The sequence below is a fragment of the Dromaius novaehollandiae genome, chromosome 2, assembly GCF_036370855.1.
Source record: "Dromaius novaehollandiae isolate bDroNov1 chromosome 2, bDroNov1.hap1, whole genome shotgun sequence".
Classification (NCBI taxonomy): domain Eukaryota; kingdom Metazoa; phylum Chordata; class Aves; order Casuariiformes; family Dromaiidae; genus Dromaius; species Dromaius novaehollandiae.
Genome location: NC_088099.1, coordinates 21,026,263 through 21,050,930, shown reverse-complemented (window position 1 = coordinate 21,050,930; position 24,668 = coordinate 21,026,263). Strand labels below are relative to the sequence as shown.

The window sequence follows — 24,668 nt, the reverse complement described above, 5'->3', positions numbered from 1 at the left end:
TCTCATCTCAGTCTTTCTGGTAAGACAAATTTTCATGTGAGGAGACCAATTTATCACATTTCTTCTGTCACCTCTTTATCTTGTTTCAAAGATGAAAATTACACATTTTCAAGCCAGTATGTTTCAGTAAAATTTATCACAAGTAACTACGCTAACTGCCACTAAGAACCCTTATCTCAAAGTAGCAAGAACCTTAATAATAGGCAGAGTTGCTCTTCACTTTACGTCTTTTCCATAAGCCAAATGAAGTATAAAAGCACATAATCAGCTTCAGGTGATACTATAACCACAGAATTAAAAAGCAATGGTTTTTTCTTTCTTTTTTCTTTTTTAGGACAGGAAAATTACCTGTCCTTGCAAACAAAATGTTATTAGCTGCAATTAAGAGAAAGAATCAAGCCTCGTGTAACCTGACTGCATCATGTTCTACTAGTTTCTAACAAACAAGAATGGTATTTACATTAGAAACCAGAGAGCTTTCAGATGTTTTTATCAACTACCTACATCCTATTGTAACATTTCCAGTATCATCACACAAATTACACTGGACATCGATATAACCTTTTCCCTTATGTCTCTGCCTGATAGTTAATACTTCTCTAGACTTCACTAGAATGTGAACATTATGGCGGTATACAAATATTACTCCATTTTCTTAGAGGCAAGTAAAACATTTAAAATATATAACAATCTGAAAGGTAAATTTAAACTTGCCTTCTTTTTCTGTGTTCTGTTCCTGCTTCCCAACCAGTCATCCATCTGTTCCTCAATGTCTTCAATAGAAGCTCCATGATCGTATGATGGTATATATGCATTTGATTCCAGAACTGTGTATACAGGGAATTCAGATTTTGGTTTCTTGGCTTTAGGTTTCTTCTCCTCTATAAAGACAAAAAAAAAAAAAAAAAAAAAAAAAAAGTAATGTTACCAATACTGCAGAGAAGTATAATTCAGAAGCACTCTTAGCTTCTGAACTCTTAATACTAAATTTTTCAGTTAGGAAGGAAGGGGAGGATGGAAAGGGCTTCAATTTTGTTGTTAAAAAGAGAATTCAAAAATTTGCTATAATGATTTTATTTTTACAAAAAGTAAATAGCATTGCACATACTTGGCTCCTCTTCTACCTGCAGCTATATATGAGTTTGCCTTAAACGGCCAAAGGAGAAGCCCCTCAAAAACACGCTTAGCACTTATCAGTGCTACATTACCTGATAATTAAGATTAGTACAGGTGAAAGCAAAGGGAGCTGCTATAAGCAAAATTTCCAAAGTCCAGCTGGCTTCAAAGAAACTGGCAGAGAGGTGAGTTTTAGACAATTCTGCATTGCCTTACAGTGAGCTGTGTTGAGCAAAAGGTTCTGAATTAATAGATAGCTTCTCTGTTCTCAGATTCCTCTAACTACAAACAGCTTTGTTCTATTGCTTAAACCTTTAGGAAGATTTAAATGTTGGACCTCATTTTCCAAACTGATCGCCGTTTTCTGCTCTCACTGTTCTTTAAAAAGTATTAAATGGGATCAGCTAACTTAGGGGACAGGAAGGAGGGACAAAAACAACAATCTAAACAGATCCCATAGATAAGATGTTCTCAAAAGAAAGCTTTAAATTTGACTGAAAATTGCCAGAGCTTTAGGAACAATAAGAAGAGGAGGATCAAAAAAAGAAGCTTGAGAAATAAAGCACCCAGAAACCTCAGGCCCAGCAAGCAGGGCTGAGTTTGTGGGGCTTTTTTTGCTTTTCCATTTATTTTTAAGTAGGCTTTATTCACAATAACTGGATGTTCCCAAGGATGCCATTGATGCAGGCAAAGCTGATCTAATGGCTGGCCTCTGCCAAAACGGGAATGTTTGACTCCATCTCCACCTTCTCACTCTCCACTGTGTGGCTACATGCTCCTCTCTGTGCTTTGACATTCATCCAACCACTCAGTAAACTAACTCAACTCACTAAACTAGTAGAGAGTTACCCCCTCACACAAATCAAAAAGGAAAAAAATCAGTTAAAGGTCACGGGCAAGGAAGAGGAGAATCACACTTCTCAGCAGCAGTGAGCCATTGCATCAGCTTGCCTGTTTTGTATAGCCATACCCCAATACTTTCCTGACCGCAGAGGAAAAATGTGTTTTTTAAGAAAAACTTCTTTAAAAAATTCCTAAAGAGGACAGAAAGACCGTTCCCTACAAACTCGAATGTAAAATTCCTTTTCCTATCATTGGATGTGCAGGAAATGCATGGTGAAAATATTTCACGGACTTGATGAAGTTTTCATGAAAACTCCTGAGTACTTAAAAAGCAATGAATGGAGCAAAAACAGTTTCATGGCACCAGAAAAAGAACAGAAAAATTCATGTAAATGTTTAAAGTTAACAGAATGACTAGTGACTAGCTGAACATTTAAATGTACTTTGCTTGGAGAACTGCTTTGGTGAAAATTCCCAAGTTTGCACGTAATTATAGCCAAATTACTCTTGATAAAAGGAATATTAAGAAAAACTTGTATTTGGAGTTGTTTAACATAAATAACCTTATATAAGCATCCCTAGCAAATAATTAAATCACACATACTCAAAAAACACAGAACTTAAAAAAATAAAATAAAATAAAATAAATAAATAATAAATTTTACCTAGTCTTTCTCTCATTGCCCAGATGTGTTATTAAAGCCAATATTAGTGCAAAATTCTTTTTGTCTATTTCAAAAGTTATTTTTAAGAAGCAAATCATTTACATCATTCATTGCCTCATTTTTCTCGAAAGTTGCCATATGTAATTATAGCTTCCAGGGTCAGAGTGAAGATTTAGAAGTGTAAGTAACAATGATTTCACTGGTCATTTACTGCAAATGGGAACTGACAAAAATATTCTAGGAAGTTATGTTACAGGATAATTCCCATTACTGTACTTCTAACCTGAAAATACAAGCAAGCACATTGCATGTGTTCACTTGGAATTATTTAACAGTGGACATACATTGAGACAAATGGATTTTCCTGTATTTTACACCCCATCATCTATGGTTTGCTGATCTTCCTTCTCAAAAGATGCAAATAGGTATAGCCTGAATTAATCTCATTTAACCTTAGCACCTAAAAATCAAGAATCTAGCCTCTATACTTCTAGAGGAATTTTGTATCAGTACTTCCAGAAGACACTGCATCCTCCTGCTCTATTACCAGATATCTAAGACAGGCGAGTATCTGGACTGTCTTCAGCAAGTTGAATGAGAGAGGAAGACCCTAATATAGATAAGATAGCCTTCTGTTAGCCAGCTAAAAATGAGCGAGAAATTCCACCTACAGAAGATGGCTATGGGTCCTCAAACAAGCACTCCACTAGAATTAAAGCACCTTTGTCACCAGTGGAGACGCAGAAAGATGATAGAGCTCAGCATATGCCTTAGGTACCACAACGGCTGTCATACTGAATTTTAAAACATAGGCAGAAATTGAAGTCATAGCACCTTTGACAAAGGCTCTCAGTAACTCAATGAAAACAATTTCACCTTAGAATTTTAAAAAGCCTTTTTTCAGAACAGGAAAGCATGTAAGAAGGTTTAATGGTAAACATCATAAAGGATTTTAGATAAGAGAACATTTACTGTTACAGAAATAATTGCATTTTAAGAGTTTGGGGAAAATGCCAGCAGGTTTGAAGTACTGCCAATAAAAACTTGGTTTACAGACACTTAGAAAGAATGCCATTCAGGAGTAATGATGTGAGCTATGAAACCTCAGCTTAACGCAGCCAAGCACTGTTCTTCTTTCAGGTGAACATGGAGAAAGCAAAACAGATCACTGAAATTAATTCACCGAACAACACAAGTCCACAGCAGATACCTAGGAACAAAACCTATCTCTCACCATGTTATCTTTTCGCTATCAGCACTTGAATTGGCAGCCCAAAAACCACTTCCAACTTGACCTGCTGCCTTCTGCAGAAGAGAATGGGGAACAGGTTTTTCAAATAGCAAATGGTGCCTAGACAGCTGAATAACTCACTCTGCATCTGCTAAAGCCTGACAGACAGACAGGGAGCTGCTGCTGCTGCCACCACCACCACCTCAAGCAAGAATGCGATTGACAGTGCTGACAGCAGCGACAACTGCAGCTGTGACTCAGAGTTTTGAAACGCAAGTGTTCCTTAATAGTTAATGTCATCTTCTAATGTTGCTGGGATTGGACCGTGTGGTGAATCACTGTAACAGAACACACTTTCTAAATGGTATTTTCCTCCAATCTCAAATATTGGTTCTCATATTGTTGTGTATAAACCTACCCAAAATGTAGAAAAATTCTCCTAGTTTTGTGAGCGCACATTCACTGTCTGCCAAAGACCTAATTAGACGACTCTCTCCTACATAGGTGCCAATATCCAACTGACCTTAACTACGACTAGAGTCACTGGTGCTCATACAACTAAATGCAGTAGAGGCAAACAGTCCTGGTGAAACCAAAGTCAAACTTCAAACTCAACAGGGTAAATGAATAGCTTAATCTCACTATTTTCTATGAACATTACATCTTCTAATTGCCAAATTACATTGTACTAACTCTTCTAGTTTATTAGACAGAATAAAAAGAATCACACGACAACAAAAAGTAAATGGGTAATCCACGATCCTAAGCACTATGCAAGTAGTTTGATACCTACTAGGTGTTTACACTACCCATCTCTCCTTCCTCCAGTGCGAAATGATCCGTTAAGAATTTTAACATAGTTTTAGTCCTTCTGTAGCAGGAGAAATCTTGTTTTATCATTTGCTGAATTCATACTGCAGGAATACTTGTTCTCTATGATTGTCTACTTCCAGAACTATACAGTTCTTCACCTCAAGGTGAAGGGTATTTAACACCTCAAAGCTTAAAAAAAGAAAGATAACATGTCTCCTGTGTTTGACCAGCATATAACAACACATCCATCATCAGGATCCCTAGACTTTGCTACAAAACAATTAACTAACTCTCTTACCTATACGATACTTTATGCTTCTAAAGGCCTCTAAAACTAGTCCAGTATTGGTCGTGTGTTTGACTAATCTATGCACAATGATTCAGGCTACAGAGTATGATAAACTACCTGCACAGAAGCAGAAAGTTGGACCTTCACCTTATTTTATTAATATATTAATTTTGCCTTATTGATTGCTGAATTAATACCTGGCTAATAGTTGTTTGCTTTAAGATCCAGCAGCTGTCCACATAAAAAAAGACCACAAAATAATGTACTGCTTTTTCATCAATAAATACTTTTAAGTTCGTAAGTCCATATTTTTATGTTTTCAGGAAACTACATACTGATTTTACCTGCCAGCTGATTTAATCCTAAAGAATTCAGAGAGCACTTGATGGCTTCACAGAGGGAAGACTGTTTCATATAGGTCAGAAAAACCCCCAAGTGCTGAACTTCTGCACAAAAAGTAGGACACGACAAGCTGGAGTTTCCTCTCTCGGCAAGGCTCCTAAGCCTTAACTTTAAGTGTGAAAAAAAGGGTCACAGAATTCACAGAAAACATTACCAAAATGGACAATGCCTCGAAAGTCACGGAAAGAGAAAAGAGGCACGGACTCACTTGTACCTCATGCTTCGATAAATGAGAAATATGACCACAAACACTGGTAAGTGGCAACCATCTCTTTTTGCAAGTCAGCAAGAGATTGCACTGAGACTTTCTTTTCTTTCTACATTGTTCACACACCTACATAATTAGGAGAGACAACCAAAGCATTTACAGCATTAAAGACTTAATTAAAAGCTTAAAAACATAAGATAAAAAAATTCACTTGCATGTACAGCAAAGTGTTCAGATATAATACAACAGACTCAGAAGTCTATGGAAAAATGGTACTAAGGTTTTGACAGTGTATTGAAAAAGTAGAGCAAACTAATTCAGCATGAAAGCAAATATGAAGTAAATTCACATGTTTAAAATTTATACACTTCTGTATGCCTAATAAAATCAATGTGATTATGCGCATGCATTAAGACTTAAAGCCAGACACGAACATCTGATGTATCAAGACCTAGAAGTGAGTTTATTTTCGAGACAACTGACTAAAAACATCCTCAGTAATGAATACAGCCTCAACTACAAAACCTTTCTCTCAAGCTGTGGGGTTTGATGTCCTTCATCTTTCCTTGCCCCTCCCCTAACTTCCTCTCCCCCCGCCCATACCTCATCCCCATACTATTAACGGTTAGAAACAAACATTCAATATTTGGGAATTAATCTTCCCTTCAACAAACATAAAATGAAATACACATGCCTCTTTCAAATAAGCCTCGTAACACTAAACGTTAGTTGAATATTTCCTGTAAAATCTGAAGCACAGTTCGCAGGGAGAGGTATCTTAGGCTAGTCGATACATTTGGAAAGAGCATGTGAGCTTGCAAATTCGAAATGCTTTCCGCAGGCCTTCCAAAGCAAGCAGTGAAATGCACAATACAGTGTTTGCCATCATTAGGCTTCAGAGGTAACAATTAAGTGAGCAGAACATTTGTACCCACACTAACCAAAAAAGCAAGCATTGTATGAATTAATTTTCTCTGAACCTGCCTGTCAGTAAATCATTACTGAGCAGGCACATACATGCTGCATTTTGGCAGGGATTGATATTAAACATAATTATCCATGATATTTGTCAATTATTTGGAAGCAAATGTAAAATCACTTTCAGTATATTGCTGAATTATACAAGTTTGACCAAAATGGTTAACAGTGAAAAGGAAAGCACAGCAAGAAGTAGCAACATGGACTGGCTGGTAGTCTGGCACCATTCAAATCGAAAGCATTTGGGATTGCCAGCAAAATAAATCACATAGCTAAGGATATGGACCTTAGGCCGTATCTGCATTTAGGAGGAACCGTGTGCAAGGAATCTTTGTTTTAAGAGTTTACAGTTATGGCAGACAAGCAATCTGAAATGAGCTATCGGAGCTAGTAGAGCTGAGGTAGTCTCTGATTATGTAAACAGAGAAGTGATAATAGCAGCAAAATAATTTTATAATCAGAAGATGGCAAACATTAGAACACTACATGCAAACCCAGGGTCCAGTATCTACAACTACACTGGAAAACTGAATAAATACAGAAAAGCCACAGGAATTAAGGGCTAAAAAATGCTTAATACAAAGAAAACCTGCAGAAACTTATTTTCAAGCACAGAAAGACACTAGTAAGAAGGAATAACTGAAAGCCAAAGCTAGAGAAACACACATTAAAATTAAGATATACTTCTATAGCAGTGAAGTTAATTATCTGAACAAATCATGATGAATGGAAGCCTTCTCAGGGTTTTCTGATCAATATTATGTCTTGCATTAGAAGATATATATATAATGCTAAGAGCTAAAGTGCATCACTCGCAGAAGTTTGACTTCAGTCAAATGCAAGCCTTCCGAATCTGTATTTTTCACTTATTTATGCCTGTAAGGGTCTGGCAGACCCTGCCTAAAAACATCAGGCAGACTAAATGACCTAGTGACACCTTCTATACCAAGTTTTATGAAACAACAGAGGAAGCTATTCAAGCAACATGCTATATTACAAGCTGTTTAAATTCCTGAAAAGGGACAAGCAAACTTAATCCAACTTCATGAAATCTATTAAAGATTCCACTGCTGCTCCTGATTTTTCATGGCAGGCACTCAGATGGGAGTAGAGTACAGCACTGCAAAGCTCTAATACAGAGAGAACACAGCCATCGGGCTAGTAACTTCGTATTTCCATTAAATCTTGAATTATGGGGGCGAGGAGTGAAACAAAAAACTAAATACTATTCAACACTGTTTATAACTTGAAACAGCAGAAACGAAGTAGTTTCTTGCCATAGGTGGTTCCAGATGCCTTTTACACGAGGGCAAGAATTCACCTGCAATATCTAACAGCAGATATTTCTTTAAAAAGTCATATTTTAAAAATAAATTTAGGCTTTCATATTGAAGGTCAGGATAAACAAACAGAATGAGAACAGAAAGGAAGAGAGCTATCAATATTAAGTGTAAAGAAAGAAAAATATATGTGGTTTCCCTTCAAATGAATTTAGTTCAAAAAGGTCCTTCATACTACAGAAGAGGAGCCGGCCACTACAGCTGCTAGAACCTGTCTCAATAGGTACTCAAACTCTTTGCAATTTAAGTTCAAAAACTGGTTGAGCAATCTGTCCTATGTATGCCTAAGTCACCTCAGTTTAATGACCATTCAGTCAAATTAACATATAATTTATTTTATATACCATGACTATGAAGAACAGGGCTACCTATTGTCACAGATTCATTCCCTGGTGCAGGGATTATATATGCATATGATACTAGTCAAGAGGAAGAAGCTGACAGCAAGTTGTATGAAGTAAAGCACTTTGATTTTTAAAGAAATGTTGTGTTCTGGTATCTAAATGCAAAAAAGTCATCAGAAAACGTAAGGCAACCCATTTCTATTACTGTTGATAAAACACACAGTTATCTGTAATTCCATACAAAAATATATGCCCTAAAGGCAAAAGGTCTGTAAAACTGCTATATTTTATTAAGATAGTAATGAGAGTTTAGAATGGATTGAGAAGTGGTAACATGAAATTTGCAAAAGTGTCAACTAAGTAAGTGAATATTATGCATAATTTTGATTCATTAAAAATTATTTTTTCACACTCCTTGCCATATCCAGAAGCTTAATGACACCTCAATACTGTGCTCACTCTCCTACTCTGCAAATTATACTTTCCTACTCCGCTACCCTCCTCTGGTTCTAGTTCAAGCCATCTACAGAATACTGCACAGTTTCAGCAGGCAAGCAGATAGACAAGGGGGTAAACGCGCAATTAGGTCATGGAGAAACAAGCACTGTAAACCAGCGATTGCTAATCTGTATGAGATGCATTTACCCAACTAGACAGAGGGAACTGTTATTACGAACTTGTATTTCACGGATGCTCTCTAAGAAGAACGGGGGCAAATGAAACGCGCGTTTGGTGATTTACGACCCTTCTTTCCTAATTCTCAAGTATAAAATGCAGAACAACATAATACACAAATTTAACCAATGCTTTCCATGCAGTTTTCACAAAAAAGTATATAATATTTTGTAACTATAGTATGCATCTCTTCATCAGATGCATCTCTGTTTTTTCTCTTCAAAGTCTCATTTCTTTTAAAAAACACAATTGACAGCACATATAGTCATCCAGCAATAGCACGGCTGTGGCTGACCAAATTAATTTAGTGCCAAATTTCAACATAAACTCCACTAATTACAGCCAGTAACTAACGATCCTCCCTCTTGCTCCCTGCCAGCCAAGCACAAGCCTACCCAGCCAGGGCGGGATTCAAAGGCGCAAAACTCGTAGGGACGGGCCCGGGCTCGAGGCAGGGCATGCGGCCGCAGCACGACAAGGACAGGGCACGGGTGCTGCAGGGGCCATGCGTCACTGCACAAAACCTGCGCCTCCCAGGGCAGGCACTGCTATGGCGGGGGCACACCAAAGGGGGTTTAAAAAAAAATAAAAATAAAAATAAATGAAAGCGAGTCTCATGTGACACCTGAAAGACCTGGCCAGAGGAGAGAGACTGAAAAGTTCACACATGGTAATTTAGTGAAATGCAGGAATAAACAGGCTACAATTTTCATGACCTGTTTCACTAGCATTTTTGTTTTCAAAAACCGCTCCTTTTAAAATAAAATATACACAGTAGTTAGAAGATTTAAATGAGGAATGTATCACTCTTGAACAATGGCAATACACTACCATCTGACAACATAACAGATTTTTAATAACTGGAGTCAAGACCCTTTTCAAGGGTCCACTTTGTGGTAGGCATCTCAAACATAATGCCAGGCCTCCCTAATAGGCTTTAAATGCACTGTCCTGCTAGATTTGGCCTGGGTCCATCATGCTCGCTAAGGTGCTGAGTGTTACCAACTTCCTTAAAACAGGGTTAGCTACAGGTAAGTTAGGAATTATTGCTCAAACCAAATCTCTTTGCTGATTTTACAAAATTAAGAAATTCTGTAAAAAATAAATAGTGCATCTGTATTTTAAGTGCCTAAAGGCTTATGCATACTCAAAGCTGGTAAATTATTATAGGGCACTCAATGCACTGGCCAGAATAAAGGAATTTAAAAGCAAGCACTTAAGTGTAGTAAATAAAACACACGTGTGCGCACACACGCATGTGCACGCACATCTTTTAAAATTGTCTCCAAAGCAGGGTAGATTAATTCATTGCCAAAAAGAAAGTAACTGAGAGAAGAAAAGGAAGAGTCATCTACAATTCTTCTGAATATTTTATTACGGAAAATGCTAGCTGCCTTCTCTAGTCTTCAGAAAGAGACTTAAAGATGGGCATTTGAACAACAGCACAAATCCATTTCCAAAATCTGCATCCATGCTTTTGAAAATTTTCAAATTATTTTCAATTTCTACTTCTATCACAGAAGACAATTTGTACGAAAGAATTATGAAATACATTATTTTTAAAATAAATACAGACAAAAAGGAAATACACAGGAAAGCTCAAAACCCACAGGTCACCTTTGAAAATCTACACTTAAGATCTATACTTTTGAGATTTCAACCCTCCTGTTAAGCAACACTTCCAGCAAAGCAGGCTTTTGTTGCTACTGTGTAACATATAAAACATCTTACTACCACAGTTTTTATGCATCTATAAAAACAAGCGAGCAATCTACTACAAAATTAGTCATATAATGAAAAGCTCATGTTAATTTAAGAACAGTATATAAATATAGAATATTATAAACCATTTGTTCACATTCATCTTGCGGAGTAGGTATATTATATTACATATCTTGTTTATTAAGACAGTGGTAAAAACTCACTCTGAAGTGTTTCAAGTTCAGCTTTAGCCAGGGCATCTTCCTTCGCCTTCATTTTTGTTTCTTTATATTCTATATATAATTGTCTGGCATCCTTTAAGAAAATGTTGCAATGACATTAGCATCCTTATACAAACAAGTAATTGCAATGGCTCTGTTTTTAAGTTCTCATTTAACCTCACAAAAAAAAAAAAGAGATACATTCATTTGTTTCCTTGAGATACAGAAATTTTCAATACAGAAATACTTGCTTAGAAAGTAGAATTTGTGTAGTAAAGGTTCATACGTAATAGTGTTGATATTACAGATTATGATGTTCATTGACAGCCTGAAAAGCAAAATGGTTAGAAAAGCATTTCTGACCACTGTATATAGCTTTTTAAGAGGCCATGTACCCGCTTTGCTCACATCAGCAATCTGGAAGTTCAGGGAAGAAAGAAAAGTTTTTAATTAGAATAGTGTGTGCAGGCACACACAAAAGCAATTGCTAGGCAGCGGTCTTCTTCCTGTGAACTCATCATGGTAACAACTGTTCGTGTTCCAAAAAAACAATTTATTCCTTTTTTAACAGGTTTTAAATTACTATCCAATTTTTAAAAATAAATATTAAGGTTTTTCCTCAATGATCAGGCTAGGTTCTCATCTGAAATCTATTTAAGAAACTTGTTCATAAAATTAGAAGTCCTGTCACAAACCTCACAATAATATACACATTTCCAAAATTTAATGAATTAGTGATTATGAATTTGGGTTGAAAGTTTTCCAGTTTGAACCACTGACTGCTTAAGCATAAGAGTTCAACCAAAACCAACAAATCTACAGTAGAAAGGCTGAAATAGACAAATTCTTACCTATATTTTCCAAACAAGCAGAATATTTCTTCTATCGAAATTAATTATACAATTAGATAAACTTAATTTTACTTGTTTATAGCCAAAAAATTTTATTCTTCCTATAACATAACGATCCCACTCTTTATATAAAGAGGAAGCTAAATCTATAAAGGGTGATTTCCATTCTAATCTGTAAAACATGTTAAAACCTTGCTAAATACCTTTAGAATTTCAGCTATAACCTAATCCTATAAATTTAAACAAAATCTGGTCTCATTTAAAGTGAAATAAGGCACCTTAATAAATTCTGAAAATAAAAACCAAGTAAAGCAGTTATTATTACTGCATCTAATGGCAGAAGTCATATAAAAAATGCTTCCTGCAAAGAAACTACAACACAGCAACAGTCCTTCACATCGTGCTGGCACCTACCCTACAGATACCTGAGGGAGCTGGGACAACGCAGAGGACAGGATTACAGTCTAGCTCTGAGTAGACCTTCGTAACATTTTGGAAAGATCTCACTGATGCAAGTCAGTGCTCCTGAAGAGCAGCTCTAATTCTCACAGCAGATAATAGGGATTAATCTCCTCCCAAAGAACCTTGCCTTTCTCTCTTTCTACATGTGAACATGGGAAACAAGAAGATACACTTCTCTGCTAGGTTTATGGAGAATATTGCTCTGCTTACAGAGATATTTTAAAGATTTTACATAACTTTTTGCTGCTAGAATACAGCAAACGAGAATGTCTCATGTGCTCACAGTTTTGTTTCTGAGGCAGGGGGAGGTATTTTTTTGATTTCAGTAGAAACAGGGCTAAACACCTGTGTACATGCACCATTCAGGATGACTATCATTCACAGCAGGTAAGCAGGCTTTAAGGAAACATACTCAGTTTCTACTTTATAACATACAATTACAAAACTAGGATGAGCATTGGTTCTCTTTTCAGTTTACCTGAAATATGAAATCCCTGCCATACATTGAAACATTCCTTGTATTTTCCAGATTTTGGACTTTTTTTGCATCTTTAAGGAACAGAAATAGCCAAAAATGTAATGTCCAACTTCTGCTATAAGTTTGAGACATTCAGACTGTGTTGCATACACAGCACTTAGACATACTGATATCCAAAGAATGCTTTTGTTTAAGGCTATGATTCCAAAATGGATACAATTAACCGGCATTTAAATTTAACCCATTTGACACTGAAAGCCAATATTTGATGCTAAATTCTGGTGTAAAATCCATTATTGCTTGTGGGATCTCCAGACAGCAGGCACTAGGGGGTAACTGTCAATCTCTCCAGTGTGTCAATCATGGAACAATTGGAAATGAGGCTCAGATGAAAATGAGACACAATAGCTGAACAACAAAGAAAACTAGTCAGAAGCACATAAATGAAATTTAGTACTATTGCTGCTTTATAGATATACTACACTGCAAATAAAGTAATACCCAGGTAACAGATGAGACTTTAGTCTTATAACTTATGAATCACAATTTATGCCAGCTGACCATCATAATCACAAAAAAATTGGGAGACTACACATTTTGATAGCACATATGAAAAAGTTTACCTATAACATAAAAATAAAAAACAAAAAAAGGAACCTAAATGGATTCTGAAGATTTGAAAATCAAACCCTTCCTGCAAAAGCATAAGAATTAGCTCTTCAGGTTGTAAAGAGAATTTAAAAGACATACCTGAGTAAAGATTTTAGCCACAAACTATATAGGTATTAGACCTTCTAAGTTACAATGAAAGAAACATTGGAAAACAATTTAAAAAGGAGGTTCACTCAAAAAATGTTTCTGCCTTGACATAAATAAGCTCCTTTCAAATTTAACTTTAGTTTTCAAGCATATTCAATTTTTGTTGTAAAAGCATTTCAAAGCACAAGTACAAAGTCTGGAAGTATTCTAACAACAGGTTCCAGCTTACCTAATCAGAACAGAAATGCTTGGTTGTTGTTTGTGAGAGTTTAAGAAATTACCAGAGAAGAACAGCAACACAAATGCATTAGTTTTTTTCACTATCAAAGCAGTAGCATGCGCTTAGTCAGATAAAAAATAAGGAAAGTGGGCTTATACGTGCTAGTTTATTTTACTGGCACTTCGAATACCCACTTTCCGCAGAAGGAAGAGAATGAAAAAGGAGCCTATTAGAAACTCAGAATTCTGTAATTAGCATTTCTACATTATAGTCCAACCGGCATGCATAAAAAGTTTCACTGATTACATGTGATCAAAATTTTCAAAAAGTGCTGTGGAGGAAAAATAAAATTGACAGATAAATATTTTATCAACATATTTTTAATATTTTAATCGCAAACAAAAATGACAACTATTGTAAAGTTCTTGTAATTCAGTTCTTCTCCATACCAGTATTGTCTACTGTCAATATCTTTAGAGATTTCCAAGACAAAGCTGCACTTATTATTGAGTTACCTAGAAATACAAAAATTCTTGATATTGCATTTATATTTTTTAAATCAACACATGCAGTTTTTATTCAAACTGTACTAATCTTGGAATTAAAATCTTCAGTTCTGAATAATAGTCATTCACTGCAGCCTCTCCTTGATGCTTGGGGGACAAGGAGGTTGTGCTGGTTGGTTCGTTCATTTTGCATTTTTTTTCTCTCCAATCAATATTCCTGACTTTCTGGTCTACCTCAGAAAGACTCCAGACTAGGAAAAGTAAGGGAAACATTGGAAACAACTTGCCATATTGGCCATATGTGAATCTTTGCTACAGATTTTGTGATAGAACAGATTCACATTTTACTTCTGTGGGGTGAGGGACTCATACAAATAAAACATCCCTCCCCCCAAGAATTTACAGGCAAGTGGAAACATTCCTACAAGCATACTTAAAATCATTATACTAAAACCATTTTCTTCTCATTAATCCTATTAAATCAATGTATATGTTTAAAGATGAATATTTTTATGAAGTTCCTGAACTACTTTTTAAGTCCAGTGTTCCTTACAATTTGCATGAGAGAAACATCAGTCATGGAAAAAAGCATGTTTGTATAGGACTACTGAAGAACAAGGCATAATAAAATTACTGCAACATTCAACCTTCAATTTGCTATTTCTATGCAATAAAAAATAAGAGCCATTATGCCATAGCAAAAACACTGTTAAAGTTAAGCATTATCATTTAAATTTCTCTTCATCATTTTTATTGTTACTCAAAGGCAAGCCAGTAAACAGGAGCTGCATTACTTCTTACTTTTTAATCAGGAAATCATACTTTGACCTTGGAATAATACCAGGCGCTGCCAGGCTCTTCAGCTGGGCATAGCTTGCGGGCAGGCCGAGCGCAGCTCCCCAGCCTCAGATGCTCCCCGCGAGCAGCAGCAGGCTGTGCTAATGCCCTGTCTGCTGCAAGTTTCAAGTGCACAGGAACAAAAGAAAGGGAGCTGGGAGGGGAAACCGAGGCCAATGCTGCAAGGGCTCCCTGGGACCCTTCATACCCAAGGAAGCCCCATACCACAGCAGAACAGTACACATAATTAACTGAGAGCCAGTATCACCTCATCCTCGTGAGCTGCTCTTGGAGCTATGGCCCTCTACCAGGTGTGCTGTGGGTACGTGGCCAAACGGAAAGTGACTTGAAGGAGCAGAACAAAATTGGCTGCCACAGAACAAAAGCCAGTTAAAGGCAAATTTCTTTAGTGCCTTACATTCACCTAAAACTTTGGCTACACAACAAAGCACGTTTTCTCTCCAGAGTATCAGACAGTACCCAGTTAGATGCAAATTATTTCTGCTCACTTATATACACCCAGAGTACTTGTTTTATCATCCACTCTCCTCTGACCTGCCTCTAAGCTTCTAATTGACCTCAGGGTCAAGAGCCTCATCCCTACTTTGGTTCCTCCAACGGCTGCGAAATAACAAGAAACAGGCAATCATTCATGCCACACGTCCCGCGACTGCTCGCTCCCCGCAACTTCTGCCAACATCAGTGTGCTGCAGTACGCTGGAACACCTCAAAGCCCTATAAAGCTGGGAATTAAGCAGATATATAAGCTCCGAGTTGACTAAATCCCCTCAAAAATCTTTTGTTAAGCATGCATTATTGGGTGTAATGCATTATCTCTCAGTGTCACGCAATGATTTTATACAAAGTCATATATGAAGACAAAAATAACCTAGATAAAGAAGATTTGATTAGATCGGGAAACATTTAAAAGGTAATTTTGCCAAAGGAGATGCCCTGCTGGCAAAGCCTCTTGAGTTTAATGACACATTGCCAACCCATTTAAGGCCAGAACTGAACCACCTCTAAACAGGTGTTGAAATGAATCATGGATTAAAAGAAAACCTGAGGAAAAACTGCCAAGAAATTAAACACCTCTGGGTCACTAGTTTGAATTGCATCCAAGCTACTAAATCAGCTACAGTAATTACCATCTGGTAGTCTACATAAAAATAAATTACTGGTCTTTTATTTTAAGTCACTTCATAGTAGCCAAAGGTCTTTAAAAACAAAAGTTCCAATCATAATTGAAAGCAGTGTTGATAACCTCACTAGGTACCACCAGGAACAGCTCCTACAGAGCTTCCACTGCCTCCTCAGGACTGCAGAACCACTAGAAGTTTTTGCAACAGCTCACTGCTGGGGCGTGCAATAAGCTTACCTTATTATTCTACAGATAACAGAAAAACTTCATTTTCTTAACAAGAGTCCATTCCTGTATGAAACAGACAAAAACGCTTTCTGCTTCGTTACAGCCAGGCCAACTGCAGGATCATAACTTAACTATCCAAAAAACATTCTCTAGCGCTTGCTGGCATGAATGAAGTTGATATAAAAACAATGATTTCTAGGCTTCAGCAAATAAAGTTGGAAAAAAAGTAGTTGTCAGGAACACTAGTGGACACACTTTATTTTCAGCTTTCTGAAGGAAAACAAGAAATATATTGCAAAGAATAATTAACAATGTTTTGAAGAGATAACATTTTTCTTAAGTTCTGTGTCTTTGCATTCAAACAAAACTCTGGTCAGCTCTTTTGGAAATAAACTGCATTTTATACATGGTTCTTCTGCCACCAACAAAAAAAAGTATAAATCACCATTTGAACCAAAGTTCTTGTACACTATATTGAGCTGTTTAATTTCTTTATAAAAATAATTTTCAGTTCCAATAACCATTTTTGTTGAGTTTTGTTTCTTTGTTTAACAAAAAAGACACAGCCTTCTTCCTGGTCATTATCATGAGAGAGTAAACTAAATGAGCCTAGAAACAATTTGCATTTTTTGTTGCAAATCTTTTTCTTATGCTTACCTTATAAGAATTAAATTTGGTAGTATTCATTGTAATTTACACTCCTGTTAATGTTTCTTTCACATCAAAAATATTTGATTTATGGTACACTTTAAATATTCTTTCTCTTCACTTCTTCAAACAAGCTTTAAGATGTTGTCTTCTCCCCCAAATTTAACTAAGCTAAATGCACAGATATAAAAACCTATCTAGTCTCCCTCAAAATACAACTGCCAACAGTAAAAAATAAACATTCATTTCTGAGTTTCTCTTATCCTTCTCTCACCAATTTTTCTTCCAATTTCTTGGCATAAAATGCAGAATACAATAAAATGGCATAGGCCATCACAAGGGCATGCAAACAAAGCATTTTTCTTCAGTAGAGGCCCACCTTAATTATTTTAAGTGCCTCCTTCTGAAATCTGACATTTCAGAGGAGGAGGGGAAGTGGAAGAAAGACATTCAATTGGATAAATGAGGCAGACATGGGCAGAAGCCCTGCAACCTGAATCATCAGACAGAGCTGTGGTAAGTAGAATATGCACATTAAATAATCTGGGGGGAAGGAGGGGAGGGTTAGGGAAAGGAATCAGAAGTTGCAAAAAGTTTAAATTGCTCTCTTCCCCCCCCCCCCTTTTTTTAAAATAAGGCTTCCTTTGAGGAAGAACTTTTGTGTTCATAAGCAGGTGGTTTTGCTTCCTTAATTTGAGGAAACAGTTCAGTTATTTCAGTGTCAGTCTTAAGGGCTTTGAAACACAATAGCAGAAGCAACGTTTAATTGTAAGTATTGCCAAAACTCTGCCCTTTTCTGTCCCAACTGTAGTTCATTTAAATATGGGTTACTTTTTTTTTTTAAACCTAGCCTACAATTGTATTAATTATGGATGAATGACAATCAACTTTGAAAATAATTTGTGGGTTCTTAAATGACTAAAAAAATCATTTAGATTAACTCAATAAACATCTACAATCTATAGCAGCTATCCCTATGTCAACGAGTATAACATCTTGTTAATAAATTAGCTGTGTAACTAGCATATATAACACAGAATTATTCAACATCTGTAGGTGTTAAGGGCTTCCCTCATCCTTCAGCTAAGCTGCCCTAGTGATTCTACTTATACTAACGCCTGAAATATATTGAGATCTCCAGCCTATGTTAGTGCATTATTGAAGAGAAGACCACTTACATTCAAAACAGGATCTCCATATCAGGGAGTAATGACATGAGTACAACTACTTTTCTGCTATACTTCAGTACTGCAGTTAAAACAGAACTTGTTAAAATCTTAAATACAACTCAAGAGCAGCCCAGAGACCTCTCTCAGTCCAGCTGGCTAAAACATACAAGACATGTTTTGCACAGTGTTTTCAGGAAACATCCCCAACGTGAGGCCACTGCTGTGATTATGCTCTTCAGAACAGGTAACATCTTTTTGTTTAAGTACTTTTAATAAGCAACAGTAATGCTTCCTGGTTATCTGAATAGTGTTTATTTTGAAAATAATTTATTTTTGCATTTTCACTTACATAATCTGGAATTAAGCAGTTGTGTGACTTATGTATTGGGCAATTTACTCCAGAACCCCATCTTTTTGCTTCCAAGTCCCTCCACAAGTCGTCTTGCTTTGAATTCCTCTGCACCCTGCTTCCCCTGCTATCACATCCCAGCTTGCTGGTCTCCAATTTTTCATGGGTTATTGGAGAGCTTATTTTTCACCATCATTAATTTTAAAAAAAGTAACAGTTATGTAACATGCAGTTCCTGTATTTAAAATACACAGCAATAGATATTGGCTAGGTATCTACAAAGCTCAGTGTGTCACTTTTGTTATATTCGTCTTTTCCAGCCAGTCTGGCAGACATAGTGGCTGCTTCTGGAATAGAAATTTGAAAGGCCTGTTATATTTATTTCTTTTAAATCTCTGAATCAAAAATCTGAGAAAATGATAGCTTAGATATGAAGTCCCAATTTAAAATTCTTCATGAATTTTACTATGTTTTGTAATATCTACATGTTCCATTAAGGCACAAGGGAAAGTACTACACTTGTAAAGAAAGTTTCAAAAATGTAGCAACAGCAACTAGTGAAGTTAATTCTATTCCAACCAACTCACCTCAATGCGAGATGAACAAAGCTTAACTTAGACACATTAATGGTTGATTTAATTAAGCACAGTCCTTTTTACTTTAAAAACATGCAAGAAGATTAAGAAAGGTTACTTTAGTAAAATGACCATACCGTCCTGTTGAAACTTTTAAAGGAAAAAGGAATCTTAACTTGCGCATCTCCTTGTAAGAAAAGTTATAGTCTATAAAAATAAATAAATGTCTGGTCTTTCTGCTTGTATTTATTGCATTTATAACTCTTATTTTTTTTTGCAAACAGATCAGTAATTGTGAACTGTATGCTTCGTTAGCTTGCAGACAGAAATTGAACGTCAACGCCATTTGCACTAAAATACTTCAGAATTAATACTCAGTATTTTGCAAACCAAAATAAAATTCACCTTAAACTCTCTGATCCATATTCATTAGTCAGTAGTTAGTGACTAGAGTATCAAAAAAACCAAAAGGTTGTGATCAAAGGACATGAAAAGAAGGAGTGTCTGATATTTAAAAAGTTATTTCAGTAACTGATTTTCTGAAAATAGTTACACTGTCTGAATACTAGCTACATTTTACAGTTTATAGTATTGATTGAAGAAAAAAAAAATCCTGTGGGTAAGTCTGCCAAGTTTAAGTTTCTAACTTACTACTGTTTCTTTGTTACTTCAGCATTTTCAGCTATTTATATCATTATCCAGTGACTCAAAAGGAAAATTCTATTTTAAAAAAATCATTTCAATGTTCTCTCAAATCTAAATTTTATATATATATATATACTATAAAAATACAGTATTTGCCTATCTGAAATAACAAAAATACTTTTGTTAACAGACAAGTTAAAAGACACTGCTATTCCTAATACAGATGTAAACATCTCACCTCACCCTCATCATTCACGCTTGCAGTTTTGCCTAACAGGTACTTCTGATGGAATTCTCTAACAGATTAATATTCCTTTCTAATATATTCATATTTTGATGAATTAATGAGATTAAAATCACCTCCAAAGAGTAATTCTTCTATTTGTAAGGCATACGCGTTAGTGAGAAAATTCATATGAGCAAGTACTATGCATTTGATCATACATCAAGAAAAATAAAGGTAATATTCAGTTATTAGTATTACCTGGAATAGCTGAGGTAAAGCTTTCACAGTGAGACAGAACCAAATTCCCAGCTTGCATGGAAGTAAGTCATGCCACTGTGGTTTGTCCGGTACTCTGCAGCCAAATAAAATGGTAAGTTTTTCATTATTGCCATAAAATGTTACATCTCAAAGTTGGAACCCTCCCACTACCTTGCAAAATGACTATCACTTGACAATTCATATTAAAATGTATAAATATTTAATATAAAAAATAGCTTTGAATATTTAATAGAAAATACATCACGCACAACAGCTAGCTTCTATTCATCTACATATTCTAATCTCTTAAAAAGAGCTTTTCTTAAAGAAAATAAATTCATAAGCCACATAAGCACTGCAGTTAAAAAAAAGCTCAAGCCTCACCCAAGTGTTCACAAGTGCTGACAACCAGATATGAAGACTGTAGCATAAACAAAACAATACATAAAAATTAATGTCATTTGCAGTTCACTGAAGCATTACTTACTGATGTCATCAGGAAAGACGACAGGCAGAATGGTCTCTCATCTCCATCCTGCATTGATCCAGTTCATGCCCCTGCTGTGTGAACTATTTAAACCCTTTATTTCTTTCTATGAATCAATAGAAGAAATGGTGGTATCTTTTGGAGTGTCCTGAAAGTCACTGTTTCCCTATGTGTTTCTTAACTAAACAGCAGTGTTAGAAGCCTTTACCAACATCTTTATTCTAAGCTTTGCTAGACATTTTAGATGGAGCTTTGTCTAACATTTGCTTCTAAGTTAATCAGACAAAGAACAAGCATTAAAAACCCAGAAAAATTCAGCACTTGGTATGGCAATAAATTAAAGCTCAAATAAATTGAAACTTGTTAGTTGTAATCAATGGCAAAATCTTCAAAGACAGAACAAGCTGTAAAATCTTTCAAAAAAACCCCAACTTATACAGATAATACCCTTCTACTAGCAAGATATCATTAGTTCAGTCTCAATCTTTTATTTATTGCTCATCTGCTGAATAAACACCACACTTTTATTTACAAATTGGAAAGTGAAAACAGATCTACACTGTCACACTTGATATCAGCAATGGCTATTACCACAAATACAGATATTTTCCTCATAAGAACATCTGAGAGATTCAAGGAGAAAATGATGAATTAAATCAGTAGCTGATAAAATGTTTAAAAGTAGAGAAAACGAGAGTTTCTTCCCACCTTTCATTTTTGTCAAGAGCAGCAAATTTGGCTTCATCTGTACTCCTGCCTCCTGTTTTTTTCTTCTTCTCCCTCTTCTTTCTGCTAAGCAGTTCATCCTTGACATAGAAAGAACTACGGTTACAGGTTATCATTAACATGTAAACCACAAATGTTACTGGGACTCTTCTGTGAAGGGTAAACATTAGAGTAGCATTTATGCAAATGCATCTAGGGGTCCTACATGATTAAGTAAAATGATCTATCTTAACAATAACTGTTGCCATGGCATCCAGTCTTTAAACACACATGAAGTCCAGTTCTGTCAGTCATGTGTATCTCCATAGCAATCAAAGTTTTCTAAGAGGAGAAAGCATTCAACTTGCCTCCTTTCTCATTCATCAACTTTAATAATGCAGTGGAAAAAATAAAAAAAGTAAATAGATGCTAATATATGAATATTTTTCAAGTTATGCTTAGGTTTTTTTAGTCTATTAAATGCAAGAAACTTCTATATACTAAAAATAAAAAAATTAGTGTGTTTTTAGACTGCTTACTGATATCTGTCCTGTTAACAAAAACCCAAAACCAAAAAGCATTTAGATAAGAACAAAGGCAATGCAAGTATGATTACTAAACAAATAAAAATAATTATTTTTAAATAACATTTAGGAAAACCATAAAAATGACTACAGTAGCATATGATTCTGCTTCAACAGATGATAGAAGAGTATTTAGTCCTCTTCTTTCTTCCAGTTAAAAACCAAAGAACCATCTCTTGCTATTTATTATCAATTCTAGAAGACAAATGAAGTAGTTTTTAGATTGCTATTCCTGATTTTTTGAATATCTTTTTCTATAATTATCATCATTTTAAATGTAATCATTTTAAAATATGAAAAATCCAAATTCAAAAGAAGGGAGGCAGTAGAGATCCCTACAATACGCAAACTTCTGCAGGAAATTCAATACGAATAATTGAAGCAAGTTTGATTTACTACCAATACTTACCAGCTGTTTTTCCAGGTAGATTGACCAAACCACAGCATAATGACCCACTGTGAGTATAATGAACAAGAGTAATGCCAGCTCAGCATTGCTCATTTTTCTCACCCGCCTGTAGTAGAATACAGGCTGTCGCCAATCTGGTAGTCCATTGATCAGAATATCATCATACCTACAGTAGCAAATATAACAGACTTTCATGGAGAGCTTAAAATGAAATAAGCCAAACCACCTAATTACAAAACAAACAATATCCACAGACTGCTTGAATAATTTACACAAGCGAGTGCGCGCGCACACACACACACACACAGATACACACAACCATTTAGTATTTTTTTTAAACAGCAACACATTGCTTTGCAAAACTGCTTGGCTTGGATCTGAAAACAAATGGTATTCTGAACCACATGTTGTGGAAATGTATCTAGTCTCATGCAGAAAAAGTAGTAACTCCATTGCTCCTGCAGCATCCCAGCTGATTCACTTCTGAAATAGCAGAGTTGAAGAACCGTGCATGTGTCCTACCTGCCTGCTATCAGTGGCCAGGTCTCCATCGTGGAAGTAAGTAACAAAAACTATTTAATGCAAAGCATCAAGGAACAGAGTCTCAACTATTATAAATCTGTTTTTCTTTTCCAAATTAAAAGCACAAGTGCTGGGGGGAGGGCAGAGTTATCCTCACTTTAGTTTTGTTCTCCAGAAGCATTATATCTATTAGGTAAAAATGCTGCCTGAATTAATATGCATTTTGTAGTCAGATATGAAATGAAGTAAAAGCTTGATTATAATGTTAGAAAACAAGGTTAACCACAGCTACACTATTTTGATTTTCTATTTGAAAAGCTGTCTCCAAATTCAACCTATTTTAATACTGCTTAAACGTACTAATATTATTGTCTGTATAAAAACCATTTTTACAAGCATACGCAAGTTTTTCCCTCACACAACCTTCTTGAAATATCTTACTATGTCTATAGTATCTACTTTTATTTATAGTACGTTAATGTCATCAACTGAAGAAAAAGACAGATCTACAGAGTCAGGCAAGACTTGCCTTCTTTTTAGTTAAGTTTTAAGAGTAAAATTTCAAACAAAACTCTATAAAGTAAACTGAATAAACCTGTATGTTCCAAGATGCACAACCTGTTAATCTTAAATTGAACACAACTCATTACATATTCTAATCACACCATTTCCAGAATTAAATCTGCACTGAAAGGCCTAATTTGGTGCAACACATTGACCAAAATATTTTAATTAAAAATATTCTGAGTTAGTCGCAGGCCTAATTACAGGAATAGAAATAGGGCCTATATTGTCATGCAGGTCAGCAGAACTCAGTAGTAGGTTTTTCTCAAGTAAATTGACCGATCCAGGAATAATAGCGCAGCTGCTAAACTGCCAGTCTTGACATGTAAATCAATTTAAATGCAACAACTGCACTAGCTACTTTGATAGTTATTAAATTGATACCTTGGAGATGTACTAAAAAAAAATTCCACAATCAATTTCATTTTTAAGCAGAAAAAGGCAATGGTTTTAAATAAAGAATACACTTTAACTCAGCACCTCTAGAAAACCTGACTTCTGATAAAACATTCGTTCAAGATGGTGAATGTTGCTAGATTATTTCCAGGCAAAAGATTTAACACCACAAGACCCTGCTGTGTTCTGAATAGGTAAAATATAAGTATACATAAGTAAATACATAAGTAAAATTCATATTATGAAATCAAATCTTCCATGATGATTACAAGAATACTAAGATTATTATGCATTAGTGAAGTTTCAATGTAACAATTTTTCATTTCCCAATAAGTCAGTTTGTGTTAAGGCATCAGTAGTTGCTTCATTCTATCTGCACAGGAAAATTGCTTAGCGTGTTATTTCAAAATGAAAACTTTTGCTTAACTATTTTTTCTGTAAGTGGTTTGTTTCAGGAAGAATAAAGTACAACTATTAGCATTTAATCTAAAATAACATACTGTATTTTCTGACTATTTTAGAGTTAGAATACAAAAAAACATTTTTTAGAAACCAAGCCATTTTAATAAACAAATTACATTGATAATAAGATTTCACAAAAGATATGCTTTTCTGATGAAGGCTTCAGAGAAATACATATGGAATATCAGGAAAGAACAACTTGCTACAATATTACTATAAGTTTATTAGCTATTTGTCTTTCTTACACAACAAGGAATGTTAACTGAGACACTGAAAATTTGGCTACTGATTAAATAAGGTCCGTATATCCTAATGGTAAAAATTTAGTAATACTTAAAACAGGACTGGAAAACAAATGTTG

At 35.4% G+C, this 24,668-nt stretch overlaps 1 protein-coding gene across 1 annotated transcript in view; it reads right to left on the bottom strand.

Moving 5' to 3' along the window:
• The window catches only part of DNAJC1 (DnaJ heat shock protein family (Hsp40) member C1), a 109,686-nt gene that overhangs the window by 41,910 nt on the left and 43,108 nt on the right, over positions 1 to 24,668 (bottom strand). Inside the window, exons 4-8 of the mRNA XM_064505954.1 lie at positions 22,364 to 22,529; positions 21,374 to 21,471; positions 20,179 to 20,272; positions 10,830 to 10,920; positions 715 to 881 (exon numbers count right to left, since the gene is read on the bottom strand). Of these exons, the coding sequence (XP_064362024.1) occupies positions 715 to 881; positions 10,830 to 10,920; positions 20,179 to 20,272; positions 21,374 to 21,471; positions 22,364 to 22,529 (616 nt within the window). The remainder of the gene's footprint in view (positions 1 to 714; positions 882 to 10,829; positions 10,921 to 20,178; positions 20,273 to 21,373; positions 21,472 to 22,363; positions 22,530 to 24,668) is intronic.